Source organism: Protopterus annectens, chromosome 6.part1 (assembly GCF_019279795.1).
Source record: "Protopterus annectens isolate FY-2018-M chromosome 6.part1, PAN1.0, whole genome shotgun sequence".
Lineage (NCBI taxonomy): Eukaryota > Metazoa > Chordata > Ceratodontiformes > Protopteridae > Protopterus > Protopterus annectens.
Genome location: NC_056738.1, coordinates 452,150,102 through 452,173,183, shown reverse-complemented (window position 1 = coordinate 452,173,183; position 23,082 = coordinate 452,150,102). Strand labels below are relative to the sequence as shown.

Sequence of the window (23,082 nt, the reverse complement as noted above, 5' to 3'; positions counted from 1 at the left end):
AACCCCCCGATATGGGAGGCTGTGTCCCCACCCCCCTACTTAAATATACCAACTCCGAGATCACACTGCAGTCATGAAAACAGCAAAGTAATGGAAGCGGCCAAGCGATTTCTTTCCCAGGGAAAGAAATCGCTTATATGTCGTTTCGCTATTTTGCCTTTTCGTGCTTTCAAGTTTGATCAAGATGCATTCGAAAGAATGTGTCTTCGATCATTTAATAGGAACCCGCAATAACAAACCCACACTGTTATACTAGGATTCACCACGTTTATCAGAAAAGCAAGCAGTTTCTCAACTGATCCACTATTCCTAAAGTAAGGATATAGATTTGCCATGATCCACCATACTTGACTGAAGATTTTACTTATCGAGTAAGTCATTTTCAAATGATGTCTTGTGCTTAGGAAATTATATTCCATATCTAACTAGGGCATACTTTTAATGCACCGACCTTTGTTCTCCACTCAATAGTGAATGTGTTGTGTATTCACATGTCATGTCTGCTCACTGTCAAGCAATATGTGATGAATACCTCTATAACTAGATAGCCCACTTTATTGTTTTCCCTAATCAATAAGAAAAGGGTCAGAACATTTAAGCTTAGAACTGTATTTGAATGATTAGCTGCTAGTGGCTATTAGGACCCATCTGATGTTTAAGACTTAATCATTTTAATTAATCAAGCCTCTATAAAAGCTACTTTTCATCATGCTACACTTTACTGCTCCCTTACATATTCCCTGCATTAAAGACACAGTAAACAAGTGCACAAGCCACAACTCACAAATCAGATTGCAAGTCCCAGTCAAAGTGAATTTGTCTGTTAAGAAAGCTATCCTCCTATCTTGCTTTCTGCTGCTCAGAACAGGTCTTCTAAATTATAACAATCATTCTGTAAATTATAATAGTCATTCTGTAAATTATAACAATCATTCTGTAAATTATAACAGTCATTCTGTAAATTATAACAGTCATTCTGTAAATTATAATAGTCATTCTGTAAATTATAACAGTCATTCTGTAAATTATAACAATCATTCTGTAAATTATAATAGTCATTCTGTAAATTATAACAGTCATTCTGTAAATTTCTTGTTGGTAGAAGAAAATGGAAACACTTTTCTAAAGTATCTGATGGTCCATGTATTACCATACTTTCCTTTCATTAAAAACAGTTCATTGTGTACTCACTGTGAACAGAGCTCATAATATAATGATTATACATTTTGCAATGGGTATATAGTATATGATACATTAAAGAATGAATACTTCAAAGTGTGGTGCAGTGAAACATTTCAAACAGCACTTGATAATATACACTGGAAATTTCTGAAGCAGAAATTACATACTAACATTATGATGGCTGATAGACAAACCATGAGTATATCCTGTCCCTTACTAATAATATTTGTACAGAAGTTGTTGAGTTTGATAGTAATACTCATATAAAAAGTAAAGAAAACAGATCCATTCTACAAGTCTAAAATTCATAAGAGAAGTTAGATGTATTCACTATGGAATATTACTGCAGTGGTTCAGTAGAGATTTTCTTAATGTGCAGTATGTAATATTTATATATTTATAAATATATATATAGAGAGAATTTATGTATATATTTTACATATATATATATGTATATATATATGGGTGTATGAGCAGGCTTGGTGCTAGACTTTGGGCTGTAGCTTGTCTCTTGAGGATCTATGGGTAGAACATATTTTTTTTATTTTAGTTGTAGTTGTTGCATGTCTACACTGGGGTCCTGATCCACCACCAAAGCTGATCACCATAAGCCTAGCAGGCAAAGTCTTCAAATACTCCATGCGGAGAATGGTGGTGATGATGATGGTTAGGTAGAATGTTGGTAGAATACGCCCCTTCTGGATGACTTCTTAATGTCTCACAGGAACTCTGCAAATAAAGAAGAAAAAGAGGGCAATTGTATGAAACACACTGCTGATGCCAAACATGTACAATGCAATGTAACAATCACATTACTGTCGTATTTGTTAATCATGTTTCCTGTGATTGTTGCTCTTATCCATGAGTAACAAAGAATTACTAGCTGTAGAATACTAATGAATAGTGATGATTGTACCATAACATACTGACTGTAGGAGTATTGGCAATTACCTCTTAAAACTACTCTTCTCAAAGTACCATGGAATCAGATTTGTGGTCCACTCTGTCATCTGAACAAATCACAGATCAATAATTTTAAATCATATTCAAAATTCAAATTAATATCAAGTGCAAATGCATAGTATACATTTTAGAAATTATATGACTTTATAAAATATTAAATAATAGCCACTGATGGTAAGGGCTTAGGTTATTAAATGAAACACCAGTAAAGGCAAGACATGACTAACTCTTATTAATAAAAAAATGCTTTAGTCTTTAAAAAAATGGGACAGTGGTGTTAATTTCCTGAAGCACACCATCTTATTTTACTTAATGTCATATCTTTACTCTATACTTAACTGACACTAGTGAACATTTGCTAGCCTTTCAGCTGTATTATTTTGTTATAGTCTAAATAGAGCTGTATACAATAAGTAGATCCCTATACAATGATGATTTCAGACAAAGATTTTCTTCCATCATCTTTGCCTGAACCATTCACCAGAAACACAAATAAATACTGCAAGAAATTACTAAAAAGAACTAGATCATAGTCAGTGATTAGTCAATTTATTAAAAAAATACAACTTGTAGCTTAGGTAGTCTTCAATATTTTGACTCAAATTTAACAAATTATTTTTATGAGTATACATCATGACCATCAGTTATTGAAAACAGTGTACTACCTGAAATTTCAGGCAGCAAACTTAAGATCTCAAAATTAAAAGGGATTACATGTTAATAAATGTTAAAATACAGTTATGGCAGCATATTAAGTTAAACATCTCAACAAGTAAATTGAGACCATTTTTTGCAGTGTGCTAGCATGGTACAAAATATGTTGAACAATATAATCATCAAAATAAAGAACACATAAATATTGTAATCTAAATAAGTGCTTCCTCAGAGTGTGGAACCACTTGCCATGCTGTTGCACATGGTAACATATGAATGATTTATATTAGTCTTTCAGCCAGTATAAATATTGTGCATTTTACAAACTGAGTGATTTCATATGCTAGCTGTAGACTAATTCTTGCACAGTTTCAGGGGTATTCTTTAGTCTTCCAATCACAGTAGTTAGAACAACATCAGTGGCTTGGTAAGTACTGCACAAACCTTTGACAATAGGAAGGTCAATCAGATGGTTGTAAGTTCCAAGCATGCCATGCACTTGGATTTGTATTTCAGTAGTAACACTGAACTGCAGCAGGAGGGGGCCATGGCACATCTTAAATATGGTGCAGTGATTTTAAATAACTTTCATGCAAGTCTTTTTTGAATTTTCTTTTTGCCTGGACTCTTCTCACCATGTATTGGGGCATTGGGTGCTTAGATTTTCTTCCAAGTTATATTCAAATCATAGCCTTAATTGACATGCATAATATATTATATGTACATATACCATATTAAGGAGATACTATAGGTTTTCATCTTCCAAATTCAAAATAATATACCTCTCCATCCCATTTGGCCACACTTCCAGCTTACATTTTATTTAATTCTGTTTTTCTTAAACTTCACAATTTATCTGAAATATACTCATAATCTTTACTTTCCAGAAAACATCATTTCAAATGAGGGGGTGTGCTACTCTTTTCTCATTTAAAGACAAGTTCAATATTATAAAATTCACCAATGATTCTTCATGTCCCAAATTTGAAATGTATGCAACTTACTTAATCTTTTTTCAGTTAGAACTGGTATCATATTTCACATCTGAACAGATAGGTTTCATAGCCCACACGTGATGTATTTTGAAATTCAGTGGCTAACTACATTGATAGCAAAAGTCACATTTCTTTACTTCCACAGCAATGGATCAATATTATAAATATTATCAGCCATCATCCTTTCTACAATCTTTCAGAGCCACCAGCCAGAAGGTCTTTTTACAGCTACTCTTGGCAAAATATTATTTCCATGTTTTCTGACTCCTAGAAGAATCTACTTCTTAAACAAGTATCTTGCAAGATCATATTTTAGGGTTTCTTATTACCCACAATTTTGGTTAAAAAAATCTATATTGTAACTCATGCAACTGCTTGTTTGCTCAAAGCTGCAGTGAGTTAGGCCTTCTGTCATTGCTATGCTGTTTAGAAAAACTGCTGTGATACTACAAAAGATAAGTGCTTATTTTCAACTGTTTTCTGCACTTCTGATTAACTAAAACAATATTTGGTGTATATCTGTTTAAACTGTGCAACTTTTTTTAGCCCTGGTGAATTCAATCCTTATCTCTGTTCTGATCTTGTATTCCCAAAAAAAAACAAGTAATCTCTGTGGTATCGCCGAAGTCTCAAAACAACCCACTAAATAAGTATATTGGGTCCAAAAACAAAACAGTGTAAGAAACTTCTCTGTGTGGAAGATTTTCAGTCCATATATTTCTAGTTAATCACTGTATATTAATCAGATCAGACAGTAGTAGTAGAAGTAGCAAACTTAAACTCGTCTTAAGTAAAAAAAAAAAATAATAAAAAATATATAATTGTACAGAATTACTAAGTATTCGAAAATAATCCAGGCAAGATATTCAGTCTGTTTCCAGGCAAAAATCCTTTATTAAGTACACAGACAAGTGATCCAAGTAAAACAAAAGTAGAGTAATAGTTTCCTCACAAGATTTCTAAATATATATATACTTTTTTATCAGGTAAGGGAGTGGTTTATTGTGATGTAAAACAAAGTGTTATTGGTACACATGTTAAATTCACATCCCTTCCCCCATCAGTGTGACATTTGAGCTGGTCCTGCCCTACCTAGTAGCTGTCATAATAATATAACCCTTATGCAATTTAAATAAAATTTATAATGATGTGGTACCTCTTATTTAACCAGATTATTAAGTAGATTATTAAGTCTGTGATTTTATCCAAGACAATACATGGCTGAAAATATATCAACCTTGGTCCATTTGGCAATCAAAATAAATAAATAAATAAATAAATAAATATATATATATGTATATATATATATATATATATATATATATATATATATATATACATATATATATATATATATATATATATATATATAGATATATATATATATATATATATATATATACAGATACACTTTGTATGTAAAAAATCAATTGTAAAAATCATATTCTATTTTCATAACCTATTAACAAAGATCACTTTCATTCTTCTTCAGGTCTGTGTACAAAAACCCTAAAAACTATTTATAAAAATATTATTGTATAAGTAGTATTGTTATTATACATCATTTTCAATAAAGTGGAAAAAAGAGAACCATAAAAAGAAAAAAATAATAAAAAATGTATGATGATGGAAACAAAATATACACTTAATTACAACTGATTTAAAATGGTATTTAAAACTAACTGGTAGAATAAAATAAAATAAAATTAGTAATGTAAACAATGTGGCAATTTTCTAAGTTCTAGTACACTTTTAATTGAACAGTAGTAGTTTAGTCCAGGCTTCCTAAAAGAGTTCAGCTTTAATTGCCACAAGTTCATGTTTCTCCAGAATATTCAGGATATCTCCTTCAAGATCACTCATGTCTATGCGATCCAGGATCTGGAACTTAAAACCCGTGTGTCTTTTATGAAGAGAAAGGTGTTTGGCTAGTGCATTATTTTTACATCCAAAGCAGATTTCTGTCAGACAATGGATGGGGCTTCACCTAAGACATTAATCAGAAAAGGGTTTCCTGTGACAATGTCCCAGTTTTCTTCAATAATATTTTTGATACTGTGATAATCCAAAGTGTATGTCAGGATGCAGCTATTTTTGCATTTGTTATTCTCTGTGGAATTTCTTAACATTCTCCTACTGGGGAGGTTGAGTGAAGGTGCTTTAATCCTTTTCAGTTCTACAATGGGTTCCAGGATGTTTTTTAACACCTGACTTTCATAGCCTTTCACTAAAAAATCATTTTCTAAGTTGTTCAGGTTTCTCAAAAATGGTTTCATCTCTTTGGTAATTCTAGCTAATCTATAGCCCTGGGACTTCACTAGATTATACTTGTTTTTTGTAGGATGTAGACTTTTATTGTTTTTGTCCTTGGAAATCTGCATATCTAAGAAAGTGGTTGAAATATAGCTATGAGAAGAGGTAATCTTCAAGAAGAGGGTTGTTTGATTGAGATAAGTGATAAAATCTCCAAGCTGCAAGGTGTCCCCTTCCACACAATAAAGTTGTCATCAATAAAACGTAAATAGCATGTGATATGCTGCATGTAGTCTGTGTTGTTTAACACAATGTCCTCAGCACACTTTCCAAGGGCTATGTTATCTATGCTGGGAGCCATGGCAGGCCCCATTGCTATACCAGTTTGTTGTTTGTAGTGTTTGCCATTGAAAGTAAAGAAATTGAAGTCCAGTACAAGATTAATGAGCTTGCTTAACTTTTGCAGTTGTGCCTGTGTACCTTGATTATATTTCTTAAAAGACTCCATAGCTGCTGTTATACAGTAATTGTGAGGGAGACTGTGTACAAGGATTCCACATCAATAGTTAAGAAAATACTGTCAGCTTCCACTGTAATGTTTTTTATTTTCCTCAAAAAATCCATTGAATCTCTTATGTATGACTTATTCTTTTCTGCTAAAGGTTTCAGCAAGTAATCAAGGTAAATGGCTGTGGCTTCAGTAAGGGAACCTCCACTTGCTACCACCAGTCTATAAGGTGGGTCTTCTCTGTTCTTGTGTGGCTTTGGTATTCCAAAAAAGTAAGGTAAATGTGGGCATGGGCTCCATAAATAATTATAAAGATTTTCAGTAATAATTTTTTCTACCCATAATGAGGTGAGATTAGTGTTCCATAAATCATATGCTCTTTTTATGTCATCCATGGTAAATAACTCAAAATCTGTTATCTTCCAGCATGTTCTCTATCTTTTGGTTGTAGCTAGTGGTGTCAGTCACAAGTATACCTCTTCCCTTGTCTGCCTTCATTACACGCCAGAACCAACAGAGAGTTCTACAGGATGAATTACAGGACTACCAGGACAACTGTGAAAACAGAAAATCCAACTACCAGGAGCAGCAGCACCTCAAAGAGACCAGTTTATTCAGGAAGACAAATATTGACAGAACAGACATCAACCACCACACCAATACTAAAGCCAGCACCAGTACCAGAACAGTTTCTTCAGGAAGACCAATATCGACAGCACAGACATCAACCACCACACCAATACCAAAGCCAGCACCAGTACCAGAACAAGAATGACGACCACCACCACAGCCCGAGAGCTTGTCCCTCTTACCAGGTTCCCCCCTACCACAGCCACAGTGAGGAATACTACTACAGCCCACAGAGATTCCAGAAAGCAGAGGAGGAATTCCAGAGGTCTCAGACTCTATCCACGAACTCCCAGGGAGACAGGATAACCAAACAGTGGACAGGGGTGACAGAAATACAATACCTGGGCAATACCGACTGGAACACAACTACAACCCAGGTCCCAGACTCAGATGGAGGAACTAGCCACAATAACAGGTACAATAACAACAATAACAGGTGCCACAGTAACAGGTGCTCCACTTATCTGGAACCACTCTGTTAAAGCACTGAATGAAGATGAAAAAACTGTGTTGTCCAAAGGACTTACTTTTGTACCAAGCTGCAGGAGTGAGGTTGCTCAGGTACTGATAGACCTTAAAATGTTTGTTAGGAAGCTCAACTTAAGGGCACAGTTTCATGGCAAAAGTAATGACATTGAAAATAAGCCTATTGATGAAATTATAAAAAATGACTAGCAGCCATTGTCCATCACTACATCAAACATTATCTGCTTTCAAAGTGAAATGTGAGATGGATATTACGAAACTCCTTAAAAAACTCCTAAGAAAAAACTTTATAACTTAACACAGGGAGAAAGAAAAGCATTGATTGACCTAGGCAATGATAAATCCAGGAATGTAATGAAGGCAGACAAGGGAGGAGGTATATTTGTGACTGATACCACTAGTAACAACCAAAAGATAGAGAACATGCTGGAGGATAACAGATTTTATGAGTTATTTACCATGGATGACATAAAAAGAGCATATGATTTATGGAACACTAATCTCACCACATTATGGGAAGAAAAACTGATTACTGAAAATCTTTATAATTATTTATGGAGCCCATGCCCACATTTACCTTACTTTTTTTGAATACCAAAGAACAGAGAAGACCCACCTTATAGACAGGTGGTAGCAAGAGGAGGTGCCCTTACTGAAGCCACAGCCATTTACCTTGATTATGTGCTGAAACCTTTAGCAGAAAAGAATAAGTCATACATAAGAGATTCAATGGATTTTTTGAGGAAAATAAAAAACATTGCAGTGGAAGTTGACAGTATTTTATTAACTATTGATGTGGTATCCTTGTACACAGTGCTCCCTCACAATTACTGTATAACAGCAGCTATGGACTCTTTTAAGAAACATAATCAAGGCACACAGGCACAACTGCAAAATTTAAGCAAGCTCATTAATCTTGTACTGGCCTTCAATTTCATTACTTTCAATGGCAAACACTACAAAAAAACTGGTATAGCGATGTAGGGCTGCCATGGCTCCCAGCATAGCTAACATAGCCCTGGGGAAGTGGGAGGAGGAATTTGTGTTAAACAACACACACTTCATAAAGCATATCACATACTGTTTATGTTTTATTGATGACATCTTTATTGTGTGGGAAGGTGACACCTTGCAGCTTGGAGATTTTATCACTTGCCTCAATCAAACAATCCCCTTCCTGAAGTTTACTTCTTCCTATAGCTATACTTCAACCACTTTCTTAGATATGCAGATTTCCAAGAACACCAACAATAACAGAATCACCACTGATCTATTCAGAAAACCAACGAGGGTTAACTTATTACTCCACAGTAAAAGTCTTCATGCTACAAAAAAACAAATATAATGTAGTGAAGTCCCAGGGCTATAGATTAGCTAGAATTATCACAGAGATGGAACCATTTTTGAGAAACCTGAACAGTTTAGGTATGATTTTCTAGTGAGAGGCTATGAAAGTCAGGTGTTAAAAAACATCCTGGAACCCATTATAGAAGTGAAAAGGACTGAAGCACCTTCATTCAACCTCCCCAGTAGGAGAATGTTAAGAAATTCCACAGAGAATAACAAATGCAAAAATAGCTGCATCCTGACATACACTTTGGATTATCACAGTATCAAAAATGTTATTGAAGAAAACTGGGACATTGTCACAGGAAACCCTTTTCTGATTAAAATCTTAGGTGAAGCCCCATCCTTTGTTTATAGGAAGGCCAGGAACATTAGAAGTTTTGTTGACTTTAAACCTAGACCATATGAGAGAAACACTAAAAGTTGTGAAACTAATTGTACATTTTGTATATTTATACAGCAAGGTGATAGTTTTTATTGCCCTTATTTAAAGAAAATTATTAAGACCAGTGCAGGGGGTGACTGTAACACTACAAAAGTAATTTACAGGGCACAGTGCAATGAATGTGATGTATTCTATGTGGGCAAGACCGTAAATAAACTCAAGCATAGGATTTCATGTCATCTGTCAGAAATCCACTCTGGATGTAAAAATAATGCACTAGCCAAACACCTTTCTCTTCATAAAAGACACACAGGTTTTAAGTTCCAGATCCTGGATTGCATAGACATGGGTGATCTTGAAGGAGACATCCCGAATATTCTGGAGAAACATAAACTCATGTGCAATTAAAGCTGAACTCTTTTAGGAAGCCTGGACTAAACTACTACTGTTCAATTAAAAGTGTACTGGAACTTAGAAAATTGCCACATTGTTTACATGACTAATTTTATTTTATTTTATTTTATTCTACCAGTTGGTTTTAAATACCATTTTAAATCAATTGTAATTTAAGTGTATATTTTGTTTCCATCATCATACATTTTTTCTTATTATTTTTTCTTTTTCTGGTTGTCTTTTTTTCCACTTTACTGAAAATGATGTGTAATAACAATACTAATTATTACACAATAATATTTTTTTAGATAGTTTCTAGGGTTCTTGTACACTGACCTGAAGAAGTCTAGAAGGACGAAAGCGATCTTTGTTAACAATAGGTTATGAAAATAGACTATGATATGTACAATTGATTTTTTACATGCAAAGTTTATATGTATATATTTATATATATTTTTTGATTGCCAAATGGACTAAGGTTAATATATTTCCAGCCATTATATTGTCTTGGATAAATCACAGACTTAATAATCTGGTTAAATAAGAGGTACCACATCATTATAAATTTTATTTAAAGTACATAAGGGTTATATTATTATGACAGCTACTATGTAGGGCAGGACCAGCTCGAATGTCACACCGATGGGGGAAGGGATGTGAATTTAACATGTGTACCAATAACATTTTGTTTTACAGCACAATAAACCACTCCCTTGCCTGATAAAAAGTATATATATATATATATATATATATATATATATATATATATACACACATGCATATATATATATATATATATATATATATATATTTAGAAAGCTTGTGAGGAAACTATTACTCTATTTTTGTTTTGCTTGGATCGCTTGTCTGTGTACTTAATAAAGGATTTTTGACTGGAAGCAAACTGCCTGCCTTGCTTGGATTACTTTTGAATACTTAGTAATTCTGTACAATTATATATTTTTTATTATTTCTTTTTTACTTAAGACGAGTTTAAGTTTGCTACTTCTATGACTATTGCCTGATCTGATGACTATACAGTGATTAACTAGAGATATATGGACTGAAAATCTTCCACACAGAGAAGTTTCTTACACTGTTTTGATCTTGTATCCCACCCACCTGCTCAACTGTTATTGTGGTATTTAAGCTTGGCGGCTTTTGAGTTGCCCACCTCTACTATAAATTTGATATTGGACACTCCCCCCAGTCCCATTACATCAGCTCATTCTACTGATTACAATGAGATCAGTTGTGAAGGCCTACCCTTTTAGCTTCTTAACTTTGAATTATCTTTTGTCTTTACACTTTCTACTTTAAAAAAAAAAAATTGCCTCTTTCTACTTCATCTTGCTTGTGCTTAAGTGTTCAACTGCATTTGTTTTGCAGCAGTTATTACTACTTGTCGGTAGCCTTATACTTTGTTTGAGCTGTTTTTTACTGTTGTCATTGTGAGCTAATTTATCACATTTGCACTGTTTCAAAGTAATTTACTGAATAACTGCAATTTATTACTGTTTAATTGCATTTTACTGCATTTCATTACTGTTTAACTGTATTTTTCATATTGTGAGTTCTGCTTTTGTCTGTAAGTGGTTAGTCTGTGTTTTTTGTGAGTTTTACTATTTTCTTAACCCTTAAATTGAGTAGCATAGTCTTGATACAGGTTTGCTGCATCCAGAGCTGCAGCTGCACAGTTTTTAACCCTTTTTGAGGTATTCCAGCTACAAATTTTCCCTTAGTAGCACATGTGTGATCACCTAGTAGTACTACTTCTTAGACCTTCCACCCTTTACCCTCATAGCTCTCTTTGACCTCTCTCCCTCAGTTTCTGACAAATATGGCTGGACAATTTCCTATGCCTTCTCCTGCCAGTCTGGTTATTATGGGCATCCTGAGAAAGTGTAGCAACTGCCTCATGTACACACACAGCCCTCTACTACTAGCACTTAGGAATACAATTTGTGAGAAATGCAATTACATTAAGAACCTAGAGTCAATGCTCTCTCCCTCCCAAGCCAGTATATCTGGTACTGAGAAGGTTGTCAATGCAAACACCACACCTCAAACACCACCCGCACCCACACAACACACACCCATATATACAGAGGTCCTCAACAGAAACATACTGAAACAAAAGAGACCTCCGAGCCAAAAACACACGTGAACTCCACTGCCCACCACACCACATACCAAACACAGTCCACACAACTATGTCTCACAGCCACTAAGGCCTAAACATAAATCCAACATATTAGTCATAGGAGACTCCATTGTGAGACACACAGATGTGCTCCTCACCAGGCTGGATAAGGAGAATTTCACAGTTGGTTGTTTGTCAGGTGCCAGAATCCGCTATATCACCCATGCACTCAAATCTCTCAACAACAGGCACTGTTATGACTCTGTCATAGTCCATGTTGGAATGAATGACGTGAGACATACTTCCCTGGACTATATGAAGAGAGACATGATCGAGCTGTCTGAATATGTGTGCCAGGCAGGTATGTTCCTAGCCTTAAGCAACATTCTACCATCACCCACAATGATGCCTCAATACAAACAGAAAATTATTGAGTTTAACAATTGACTTAGTTTCTGGTGTCATTCCAAGTGAATCCAGTACTTGACAGCCTGGGAAGACATGACTGACAAACCACGATGCTTTGCCAGAGATGGTGTGCATCTGTCTCCCTTGGGCTTCAGGCTCTTGGCAAAGGCTCTTGCTTCCTCCTTTGTGCCTTTTTTAGGCAATGCCATATGGTCAAAACTACCAACATGAACATTTCATCAAAATGCAAATTAAAGGTCATGATGCTAAATGCTAGGAGTCTAAACACGAAACTTAAATTTAAACTTTCTGTCTCTCTGTTTTCAGCCTCATTGGCCTTGATCATATTTCTTCAACCAATTTATGCACTTAATTGTATTAGGCATATCCGTGGTGTGCCAGCAGTGAAGATATGTTGAAGAGGGAAATCAAAAATACACTCCATTTTGGCAGTTACTACCAAACCAGTCTGTACTTCTGCATACCAGCTAAATAGATTTCATGCAAATCTTTGAAGGTACCCTTGCAGTCAAATTACACCCCCCCCAAAAAAAGTCATGGGAACTTACAGGTACTTTAATGTCATCCACTCCAAGGGTTGCTATACTGTCACTTTGCTTCTTTATCTGTGGTTTTGGCTGCTTCAGAATCCGGCGTATTCTGTCTCTGATCACCTAGGACACAAACCAGTGGTTTAGTAAATGAAATAAGCATATAGGTGGGTGAACCATTAGTATGGGGGGATTCTCTGCCCATCACAATGAATTATCTAAGGAAGTATATATGTTTAGTCATAACATATTTATTATGCCCATTTCTCTTACTCCTTTGTCTACATGACAGGCACTGTAGCTTCCTTGATTAATGAAAAATTGAGAAATTTCATTCTCATAATGTCTCTTTTAGAATATGTTTTTGAAGGTTCCACTCTGTTTTATGAAGCATCAGCAAAGTAGCAATAACAAATATCTGAGAATTTCAGGAAGGAAGTGAACTCCAGATGATGCATGCCAGATCACATGTCTGTACACATTTAGAATCCATATGAAAAAATAGCAAACTGACGAAAACCAAAGAAAAAGATGAAAACAAGCAAGCAACGGACTCTTCAACAGTTTATTAAAAGTAAGCGTTTTTGCTGAAACAAGTGATTCAGCTTCTTCAGACAGTTTAAAAACTCATTGCCTCCTAGTTTAAAAATACTCACACAAATATCCTAAACCAATAAGCTGACAGCCCAAAGCCATGATGTCATATATCAGCTTTCATTTAAAGCAGCATTAACCATGTTAAAACAAAGTAAATCATAAAAATATTACACCTAGGTAAATGAATAGTTAATAAATAATTAATTAATAGGATACATCTTCATAAAATAAGTGTACACCCAAGGAATATTTTTGTGTTTATGTATATGTATTCCTATATTAGAACAAATATAAACTAATAAATAAATAAATAAGGTAAAGCAATGACTAAGCCTACCTCGCCAGGGCTTTCAATTTCAACAGACTTTTGATAGATAAAGCCTCATTCAACCCTGGAAAAGCATACACGGCTGTTTCAATCTGCCACTCCAACTCAGCCTCTTCTAGTTTGAGTTCCCAAGGCCCCCCCTCTCCGATTGTGCTCCACTAATTGCAATACAACAAACATAAAACTATGGCTGGGAAAAATGAGAGTATGTTTGGCTAGAGCATTGGTACTAATTTTGTTATTGATACTGTACTCAAGCTCATAAATCCTTTGCTTTAACTTCCTCTCAGTTTTCCCAATGTTGAATAGTTGAGAGGCCAAGAAGATTTTCTAAAGTGAATACAGGTATGACAAAATGTGGGAGATACCGGCAATGTAAGTTCATTAAAACAACCAATAAAGTCAAAATTAGAGATAAGGAGTACCATAAGCATGATAGATATAATTGTGATTCTCAGGGAGTTGTATATAGAGCTATTTGTGACAGGTGTGAGGCATTCTACATTGGGAAAACTGTGAGGAAGTTAAAGCAAAGGATTTATGAGCATGAGTACAGTATCAATAACAAAATTAGTACCAATGTTCTAGCCAAACATACTCTCATTTTTCCCAGCCATAGTTTTTTTGTTTGTTGTGTTGCAATTAGTGGAGCACAATCGGAGAGGGGGGCCTTGGGAACTCAAACTAGAAGAGGCTGAGTTGGAGTGGCAGATTGAAACAGCCACATATGCTTTTCCAGGGTTGAATGAGGCTTATTTTTACGATTTACTTTGTTTTAACGTGGTTAATGCTGCTTTAAATGAAAGCTGATGTATGACATCATGGTTGTGGGCTGTCAGCTTATTGGTTTAGGATATTTGTGTGAGTACTTTTAAACTAGGAGGCAATGAGTTTTTAAACTGTCTGAAGAAGCTGAATCACTTGTTTCAGTGAAAGCGCTTACTTTTAATAAACTGTTGAAGAGTCCGTTGCTTGCTCATTTTCGTCTTTTTCTTTAGAATCCATATGAACCCATTTCTAATTGCAGACGCAACTAAACATGGTTATCTAGCAGTGCTTTATTAGGATTGACAAATCAACAGAAGTATGATGTCCAATCACAGGACAGAAATGATGAAGAATTTTATTGTACATTCTGAGCTCGAACATGCTCCATATATCAATGTTCTACTTATCAGATACCAAGAATTGTAAAAAATGCTCCGTGTTCCTTTGTAAAGGTATACCCTCAATCAGCAGACATTGATAATACCAGTAGGTACAAACGCCCCTGAAAAGTAAGCATATCCAGTCAAAATTCAAGACATCTAGACATCTAATTAGCATAAAATTTAAATACCAAATAGCATTTAACTTTTCCCATTTCCAGTAGGAATATGGGATACTACTCAGAAACACATAAAAATAGTGACAAATATGATAGAAAAAATATAAACACATTATCAAAGAAACAGTATAAAATCTGTAGACTTTAATGAACTGTATTGCAAAATTCTACCACACAAGTTAATTTGCTTCTAAAAAGGGTGATGTAAGATGTGTGTCCTTTTTCTTTCATTTATTGGCGACACTAGTACGTTGGTCACATAGTGTGGTCATATGTGTACTAGACACCTTCAAAAGCCACGTGTGATGAGTGGAATTCAGAAAATTGCACGAGGGGATAAAACAAGCCTGAAAATAGGGAAATACCTCCAAAAATTGGTACATCACATGTAATGGTAAATTAAGCATGAAAACAGGTACATTCCTCCAAAATATGGAGAGATGAGAGGTCTGGTTAATTAGCTACCAATTTAAGATGATTTCATGGATGAATTATATCATGTCTTCTGTTCTATTCTGGATGTGCCTTACAGTAATAAGGTAATGTGATGAGTTAACTCTTACAATGCTAATAGATAACAAGTTGTGGGCCTGGCAAAGAGACTGTAGAAAAGCTTGCATCCTGGAAGTTTGCTACTGAGCCTAAGACTGAGGGCTAAGTAGCTAAAAATATTACTCAACTACAAAAATAAATTATGTGAATGAAGTGATGTAGGAAAAGAATTCTATTTTAGATGTTTGTCATTGAAAGAAGTTAAGCTTGGTCCCAGTCTGAGTGCACTGTACACTGAAGAGCCTTATGTCATCATTTGTTCCTCGAAGATGGCCCTGTAAGATATGATAAGACAAGAAGGGCAAGTTTGATTCCTGAAATCTGGTGAGACAGGTATGGCTATATTTATATTTATTCAATCAGTAAAGTCCATTAGTACATAACATGTAAACCTAGCAGAATGTAAACACTCTGGATGCTGCTTCAGCACATTTTTCCAAATCCACTGTTTGGAGTTGTAAGAGGCTATCAAGACTTCATGGTAGAAACAAAGCAGTATGTGTTGGACTAACTCTGCTATCAGCTAGGGCAGGCACTACCACTGATAGAGGAACACAATGTGCATATCACAGTAACTTTTCTCTGGCGATGATGCATTCCATGTGCCCAGCATGTATGGCTTCTGGAGTCAGTATCCCTTCACTTCAGTCTTAATACAATGAAGGCAACATGCTTTCTTAGATGGCTTCTCTTATCTTGTACAGTCTGAAATCTGAAGATGTATCTTCTGAGACTACTCTAAAATGATGGCCACTGCTATCACACACACCTTTCCAACTGGGGCTTTAGCAGGCCAGCCTAATTTGATTGCAGGTAACTAGTTATAGTACTTATCTTATCTATTCACAAGTTATGAGGTGCTCCTTGCTCCGAACACACTATTATGGAAAACTATTAAAATACAGATACCCACTGAATTCTTTAACTGATGATCATAATTTACAAATATCCAGTATTTAAATTTCACAGGGAAACATTTGCAGCTTAATTAACTGACTTGAGAAACAGAGCTAAAACATGTTGGTTTGGTGATTTAAAAGATGAGCTGATAAAGGACAGGCTTATATGTGGTATTAACAGTGCTGCTGTGAGAAAGATTTTACTCCATGACAGTGATTTAATGTTGAGCAAGGCCAATTTGTGAAATCCATGAGGTGACAGAAATACACACAAGTATGCTTGCGAGTGACAAGAGTATGGTTACAATTGGTTCCAGAGCTCATGTAGATAGTATGCAATACGTGGCAAACAAGAGCAGGCCTAAGCATATGGCAGCTACAGGGTTTCCAATTAAGCCACAAGGTTTTCCAGAAAGTTCTAAGAAAGGTGCAAGCTCCAGTGCCAGCTCAGTGCAGTGCAAGCATGAATCAGTAAAACCCAAATCCAGCTTTATTGTTAATTGTCGCAATTGTGGTACGAATCATGAGTCTAAAAGAGAAAAGTGCTTAGCATATGGTCAGCAATGTCACAAGTGTAAAAAATGGAATCATTTCCAAAAGATTTGCAAATCAAGTAAGCCTCACACAGTTGTAAGGAAAGGTCACACAAAAAAGCAAGTTGTTCAAGTAGAGCTGAAGCAGTCAGCTTCCTATGTAGATGATGTATCATTGCTTGGTAAAAGAGTTGATGTAGTGAACTTATTAACAAGAAGTGAAGTGTTTTGTACTGTTCGGATTAATGGAAGATCCACGGAGCTCAAAGTAAACACTGATTCAAAGTGTAATGTTATATCAGCAGACACATTTGCTAGAGTGAGAACTGATGAATTTATCAACTCAAATGCCCTGGATCAACTGGTAAACTCCCCTACCAGAGGCCACAACATATTGGACCTGGTCATCACCAACATGGGCGACAGGTGTTCCGTACCGGAGGTCAGCCTGTCACTGGTTAGATCACACCATAAACTAATCACCCTGGATGTCTGCACCCCACCACCACCCTCAACCAAGGAAACCACAGTGAAAAACTTTTCTAAAGCAAACTTCACCTTACTTAAGGCAGAGGTGGTAAGTTTCACAGCCCCCACGCTAAAGGATAACACTGCCCAAGATGCAGAATCCTTTACAATTGCACTCTATGAGCACCTACAAGGATGCATGGATTGTGCCATCCTTAGAAAAACCAAGACTCACTCCCCTAAGAGAAGGAAACCAGTCTGGTGGACCCATGCCATAAACAGGTTATACAACAGAAGGAGGAAACTAGTTCAGAAAAAAAAGCAAATCCCAAGAAGGAAAGATATCCCTGATCAGTATCAGTAAGAAACTAAGGTCCCTCATAAAATCATCCAAGGCTAACTTCGAAAGAAAAATAGCCAAGGATTTGAAAGATAACCACAAAGCCTTCTTTAGCTATGTCAAGAATCTAAGTGGCAACTTGCAGATATGCTCTGAGCTAGTGCAAAATAGCACAAAATATACTAAACCTACTGATATTGCCAACATCCTGGCCGATAGATTCAGTGCAAACTTCACCTCCCTCTCACCTTCAAAAGGGCCCACAACAATACCGGAAAAGTGTAGTGTTCCAGAAATCACAGAAGCACAGGTGAAAACAGACCTTTCAAAAGCCAAAAACACAGCATCAGTGGGGCCAGATGGTGTCCCAGGCTGCATCTTGCACGAACTACAGAACGAACTAACTAAACACATTGTTCAACCTCAGCCTCTCCACAGGCTACATGCCCATAGAATGGCGCACAGCAATGGTTATTCTGCTCCACAAACAGGGGCCACAACTGACCCTGGTAACTATTGCCCCATAAGCCTGACTAGCCTGGTCTGCAAGGCTATGGAGCGCATCATCATGGAACTCATTAACAAAGACATTGGGAACCTCCAAACACTTGATCCAACCCAGTTTGGCTTTGTTAAGGGCAGATCATGCCTACTAAACCTGGTTGACTTCTTTGAGACAGTCACCAAGGCCATAGATGAGGGAAAGGTGGTTCACACAAGCTACCTTGATCTCGCCAAGGCGTTCAACACCATTCCTCACTCGGGTGTTATAGAAAAAATCACCAGCCTGAACATAAACCCCTATGTCACAAGATGGGTTGCCAACTGGCTTACAGACAGAACGGTAAGAATAGCAGGCTCCAGGTCCGACTCTAAACCAGTCACAAGTGGTTTCCCGCAAGGCTCGGTTCTGGGACCCCTACTGTTTGGCATATATTTCTCAGAAGTACAGGTAAACACAGGAGGACAATGGCTAAAAAAGTTCACCGATGGCTGCAAACTGGGAGCCATAATTGACTCTCTGGTTGACACAGACATCCTTCAAAAAGGCCTTAGTGAGACAGACACCTGGTGTTAAAGTCATGGCCTCAAGCTAAATGCCAAAAAATGCATAGTCATCCCACATAGGCAGCAGACCCCTTAATACAGAAGAGGTAATAAAAGATCTGGGGACCCAGGTAGACAGTAATCTCTCCTTTGACAATCATATTGCCAAAGTAGCTAGGAAATCCTTCTATGTGGCCCATCTAATTACTAAGGGGTTCACATCTAGAAATAAAGAGGTTATAGTGCCCCTCTACTCATCACTCATCAGACCCATCATAGAGTACAATATCCCATTTGGGATGTACCTCACAAGACACTTCCAACAGCTGGAAAGACCACAAAAGCACTTCACCAAGAGGATTACTGGCCTCAAACATATGTTCTATGCAGCCCAACTGAAAAAACTCCAGCTGTACTCAGTGGCATATCTCTTACTCAGAGGTGATCTCTGCCTGACTTACAAAGCCATGTCCAACTCAGAATTGATGGACATGCTCCACCTAAAGAAATCCAAGTCACTGCAAGCCACGCGCTCTGGTGAGCTAAACCTCACCATAACAATAAATAGAACATGCTGGAGGGATAGAGTCCTGTCACAGAGGCTCCCATGCTTTGGAACAAAATTCCTAACTACATTAGGCAGAGCCCCTCACTAACACTCTTCAAGAGAAGCCTTGACGAGTGGATAGGTAACAGAAAATACACCCCTGGGATCACTTCATTGGCTCTGCTTGACAGAGACTCAGTTAATTAATCAATGGAGCGGCGAAAGCCGACACACTCTGGCTAGGCAAATAAATGCCCTCGGACAGATAGCCTAGTACCTACCTATGAACCTATGAACAACTTAATGTAACCACTAGTATGAGATATGTTGCTTATGGAGGTGAAGAAATTCAAACCAAAGGGTTCAGTAGTACTTTCATGCTATTTGGATGAGAACTGTTACAACTTGTTATTCTATGTAGTCTGAAGACAAGTGCAATTTTTATTGGGTCTCAAAGATAGTTTAAAAATTAATCTGCTTTCTTTTGCTAAAGAAGTTCATCACATAAGTGCATTTCCGAGTTCTAATTTTTCAGAAGCCACTTTCTCAGAGTATGCTGATGTTTTTGATAACAGGTTAGGCAAACTTCCAATTGTGTATTCCATGAAGTTAGACCCAGAGATCACTCCAGTAGTCAGACCAACAGGAAGAGATCCAATACCTATGCAAGATATAAGTTAAGGCTCTTCTGGATAAAATGGTGTGGCAAGGTGTGATTTGCCCAGTCATAGAACCAACAGAATGGGTGTCGTCCATGGTAGCTGCTCACAAAAAAGGCTCAGACAAAATCAGAATATGCATTGACCCAAGAGATTTAAACAAAGCATTAAAAAAGACCATATCATCCAATGCACACGGTTGAAGAGGTTGCAGCTCTAATACCGAATGTCACTGTATTTTCTGTTTTGGATGCAAAGAGTTCATTTTGGCAAGTGATGCTGGATCACAAATCCTCATTTCTAACTACTTTTGGTACTATGTTTGACAGATACAGATTCCTAAGAATGCCATTTGGAATAAATTCTGCTATTGAAGTTTTTCAGCATGCAATGAAACAAATTTTTTCGGGTTATCCCTGTGCCATAATAGTATATGATCTATTGGTTTCAGGCAATGGTGAAGCAGAGCATGATAGAAACCTCAAGAAAGTTCTAGACAGAGCACATGAAGTAAACTTGAAGCTCAGTCCTCTGAAATGCAAATTCAGATTTCCAGAAGTTCTGTATGTAGGACATTTGTTTATGTATACAGGCTTGAGTCCGGACCCGACCAAGCAAGCAGCTATTCTTGAAATGTCAGCATCTGATAATGTGCAAGCTTTACAGCATTTTCTGGGCATGGTCAACTATTTAGGCAAATTTATACCAGACTTCAATGAGTTGACAGCAACTTTAAGAGAGCTCACATGCTAAAATGTTGCATGGTCATCTTTGGAACAACACTAGAAGGCATTTGAAGACATCAAGCAGAAAATTGCCACCCCGCCTACATTAAGATACTATGATGTGAACAAACCAGTTACTCTTTCCTGTGATGCTTCAAAATTTGGTTTAGGCACAGTTATACTTCAAGAGGGCAGACCAGCAGCCTGTGCATCTCGAACACTAACCCAAACTGAGATGCAGTATGCTCAGATTGAGAAAGAACTTTTGGCTATAGTATTTGCATGTTCAAAGTTCCATGATTATATCTATGGTCGAGCTATTCAGATTGAAACTGATCATAGACCTCTAGTTACTATTTTAAAGAAGCCTATGCATTCCACTCCAGCAAGATCACAGAGAATGATGCTCAAATTGCAAAAGTACAATTTCAAAATGGTCTACAGTAAAGGTAAATTGCTCTATCTAGCTGATATCTTATCCAGATCACCCAGGATTACAACAGAACAGCTTAACACAGAGACGTTTGACTTTGATGTGATGTCAGTGCATCATTTTTCCCCCACTATACTTGATGAGTTCACACTCAGACTGATCCAATTTTGCAGAAGCTCAATTACTATATTAATGTTGGATGGCCGCCAAAGCAATCTATGGTATCACCTGAAGTGCAAATGTATTTTCTTTGCAGAGATGAATTGTTGATGGAAGATGGCATTATTTTCAAAGGTCCTAAAATTGTCGTTCCTGCTTCCTTACAACAAGAATATATCCAAATTTTGCATCGTGGTCACCCAGGGTCCACATCCACTAAGAGAAGGGCATGAGAATTAGTATTTTGGTCTTCATTATCAAAAGACATTGATAGAGTTCTTCTTGTTCAGTATGCGAGTACTAGATCGCATTTGCAAAGAGAACTACTTCAGTAAGTCCAGTTCCTGAATTACCTTGGTCTACTGTAGCAACTGATATCTCTGACTGGAGCAATCAACACTGCTTAGTTCTGGTAGACTCTTATTCGAATTGGTTTGAGATTGATATACTACCTAACCTAACCTCAGCTGCTATTACTAAGCTGAAACGTCATTTCTCAGTTCATGGTAGTCCGCACAAACTTTTTTCTGAGAATGGTACTCAATTTACTAGCCAGTTGTTTCAGAAATTTGCGAGAGAATGGGACATTGTACATGTCACTAGTAGTCCTGAATATCCTCAGTCCAATGGTCTAGCTGAACATGCAGTGCAGAGTGCAAAGCAATTACTTGAAAGGTCAAAGAGTGACAATACCGATGTATTCCTGAATTTGCTTAATCTCAGAAACATACCACGTGTTGATATTCTTGGCTCAGCTACTCAAAGACTAGTTTTCAGGCAAACTAGAACTATGCTACCTATTTCTTCAAGTTTGTTGCAGCCTAAATCTAAGAACACTAAAACCATCAAGGCTCAATTGTTTAAGAAGCATAATATCCAAAAATCTAGTTACGACAGATCAAGCCAATCACTTCGTCTGTTGAGGGAAGGAGAGACGGTACAAATTCAGACAACAAAAGCTTTTGATCAAATAGGACAGATTACAGGTAACTGTGCTGAACCAAGATCATATGTGGTAGACTCCGAAGGTGTGAAGTATAGGAGGAACCATAGACACCTTCTTCCTGTACACAGCAATGTTTCTGTGATGTAGGTCCTAAGTCTAAGAGTGAGTCAGACACTTGTTTCCAGACCAGAATGCATTCAGAATTCTGACTCCATTCCAGAAAGTGATTCGAACATTCCACAGGTCAATCATTTTACAGAAACTGTTCCAGTTGCTAAAGCTAATTCCCAGTTTTATGTTACACAATATGGACGAGTATCTAAGCCATGTGTGAAATACGAAGCATTGTGGACTTCATTGTATATACATGTGTATTTAGTATTGTATAATGCATGACTAAGGATTACCTGTGATTTATGCATGCCGAATTGTCTCATAACAATTGCAAGATCTATTTCTCAAAGAGGGAGGATGTAGATCATAGTGTAAAGTGTGTGCTATATCTTTAAGAAGCATGCAAGGCTGTACGTGCACGTATATATATTTCACACACATGCAAACCCTACTGCCATTTTGAAGGATCAGCCAGACAGAGATCATGCATGATCATAGCTGTTAGCTTGT

The 23,082-nt window shown here is 36.7% G+C and overlaps 1 protein-coding gene across 1 annotated transcript in view; it reads right to left on the bottom strand.

The window, feature by feature from the left end:
• Positions 1-152: 152 nt before the first annotated feature.
• Positions 153-23,082, bottom strand: part of ASIC4 (acid sensing ion channel subunit family member 4) — a 406,766-nt gene continuing 383,836 nt past the window's right edge. The window contains exons 9-10 of the mRNA XM_044075400.1: positions 12,917-13,021; positions 153-1,911 (exon numbers count right to left, since the gene is read on the bottom strand). Of these exons, the coding sequence (XP_043931335.1) occupies positions 1,795-1,911; positions 12,917-13,021 (222 nt within the window). The 3' untranslated portion in view covers positions 153-1,794. The remainder of the gene's footprint in view (positions 1,912-12,916; positions 13,022-23,082) is intronic.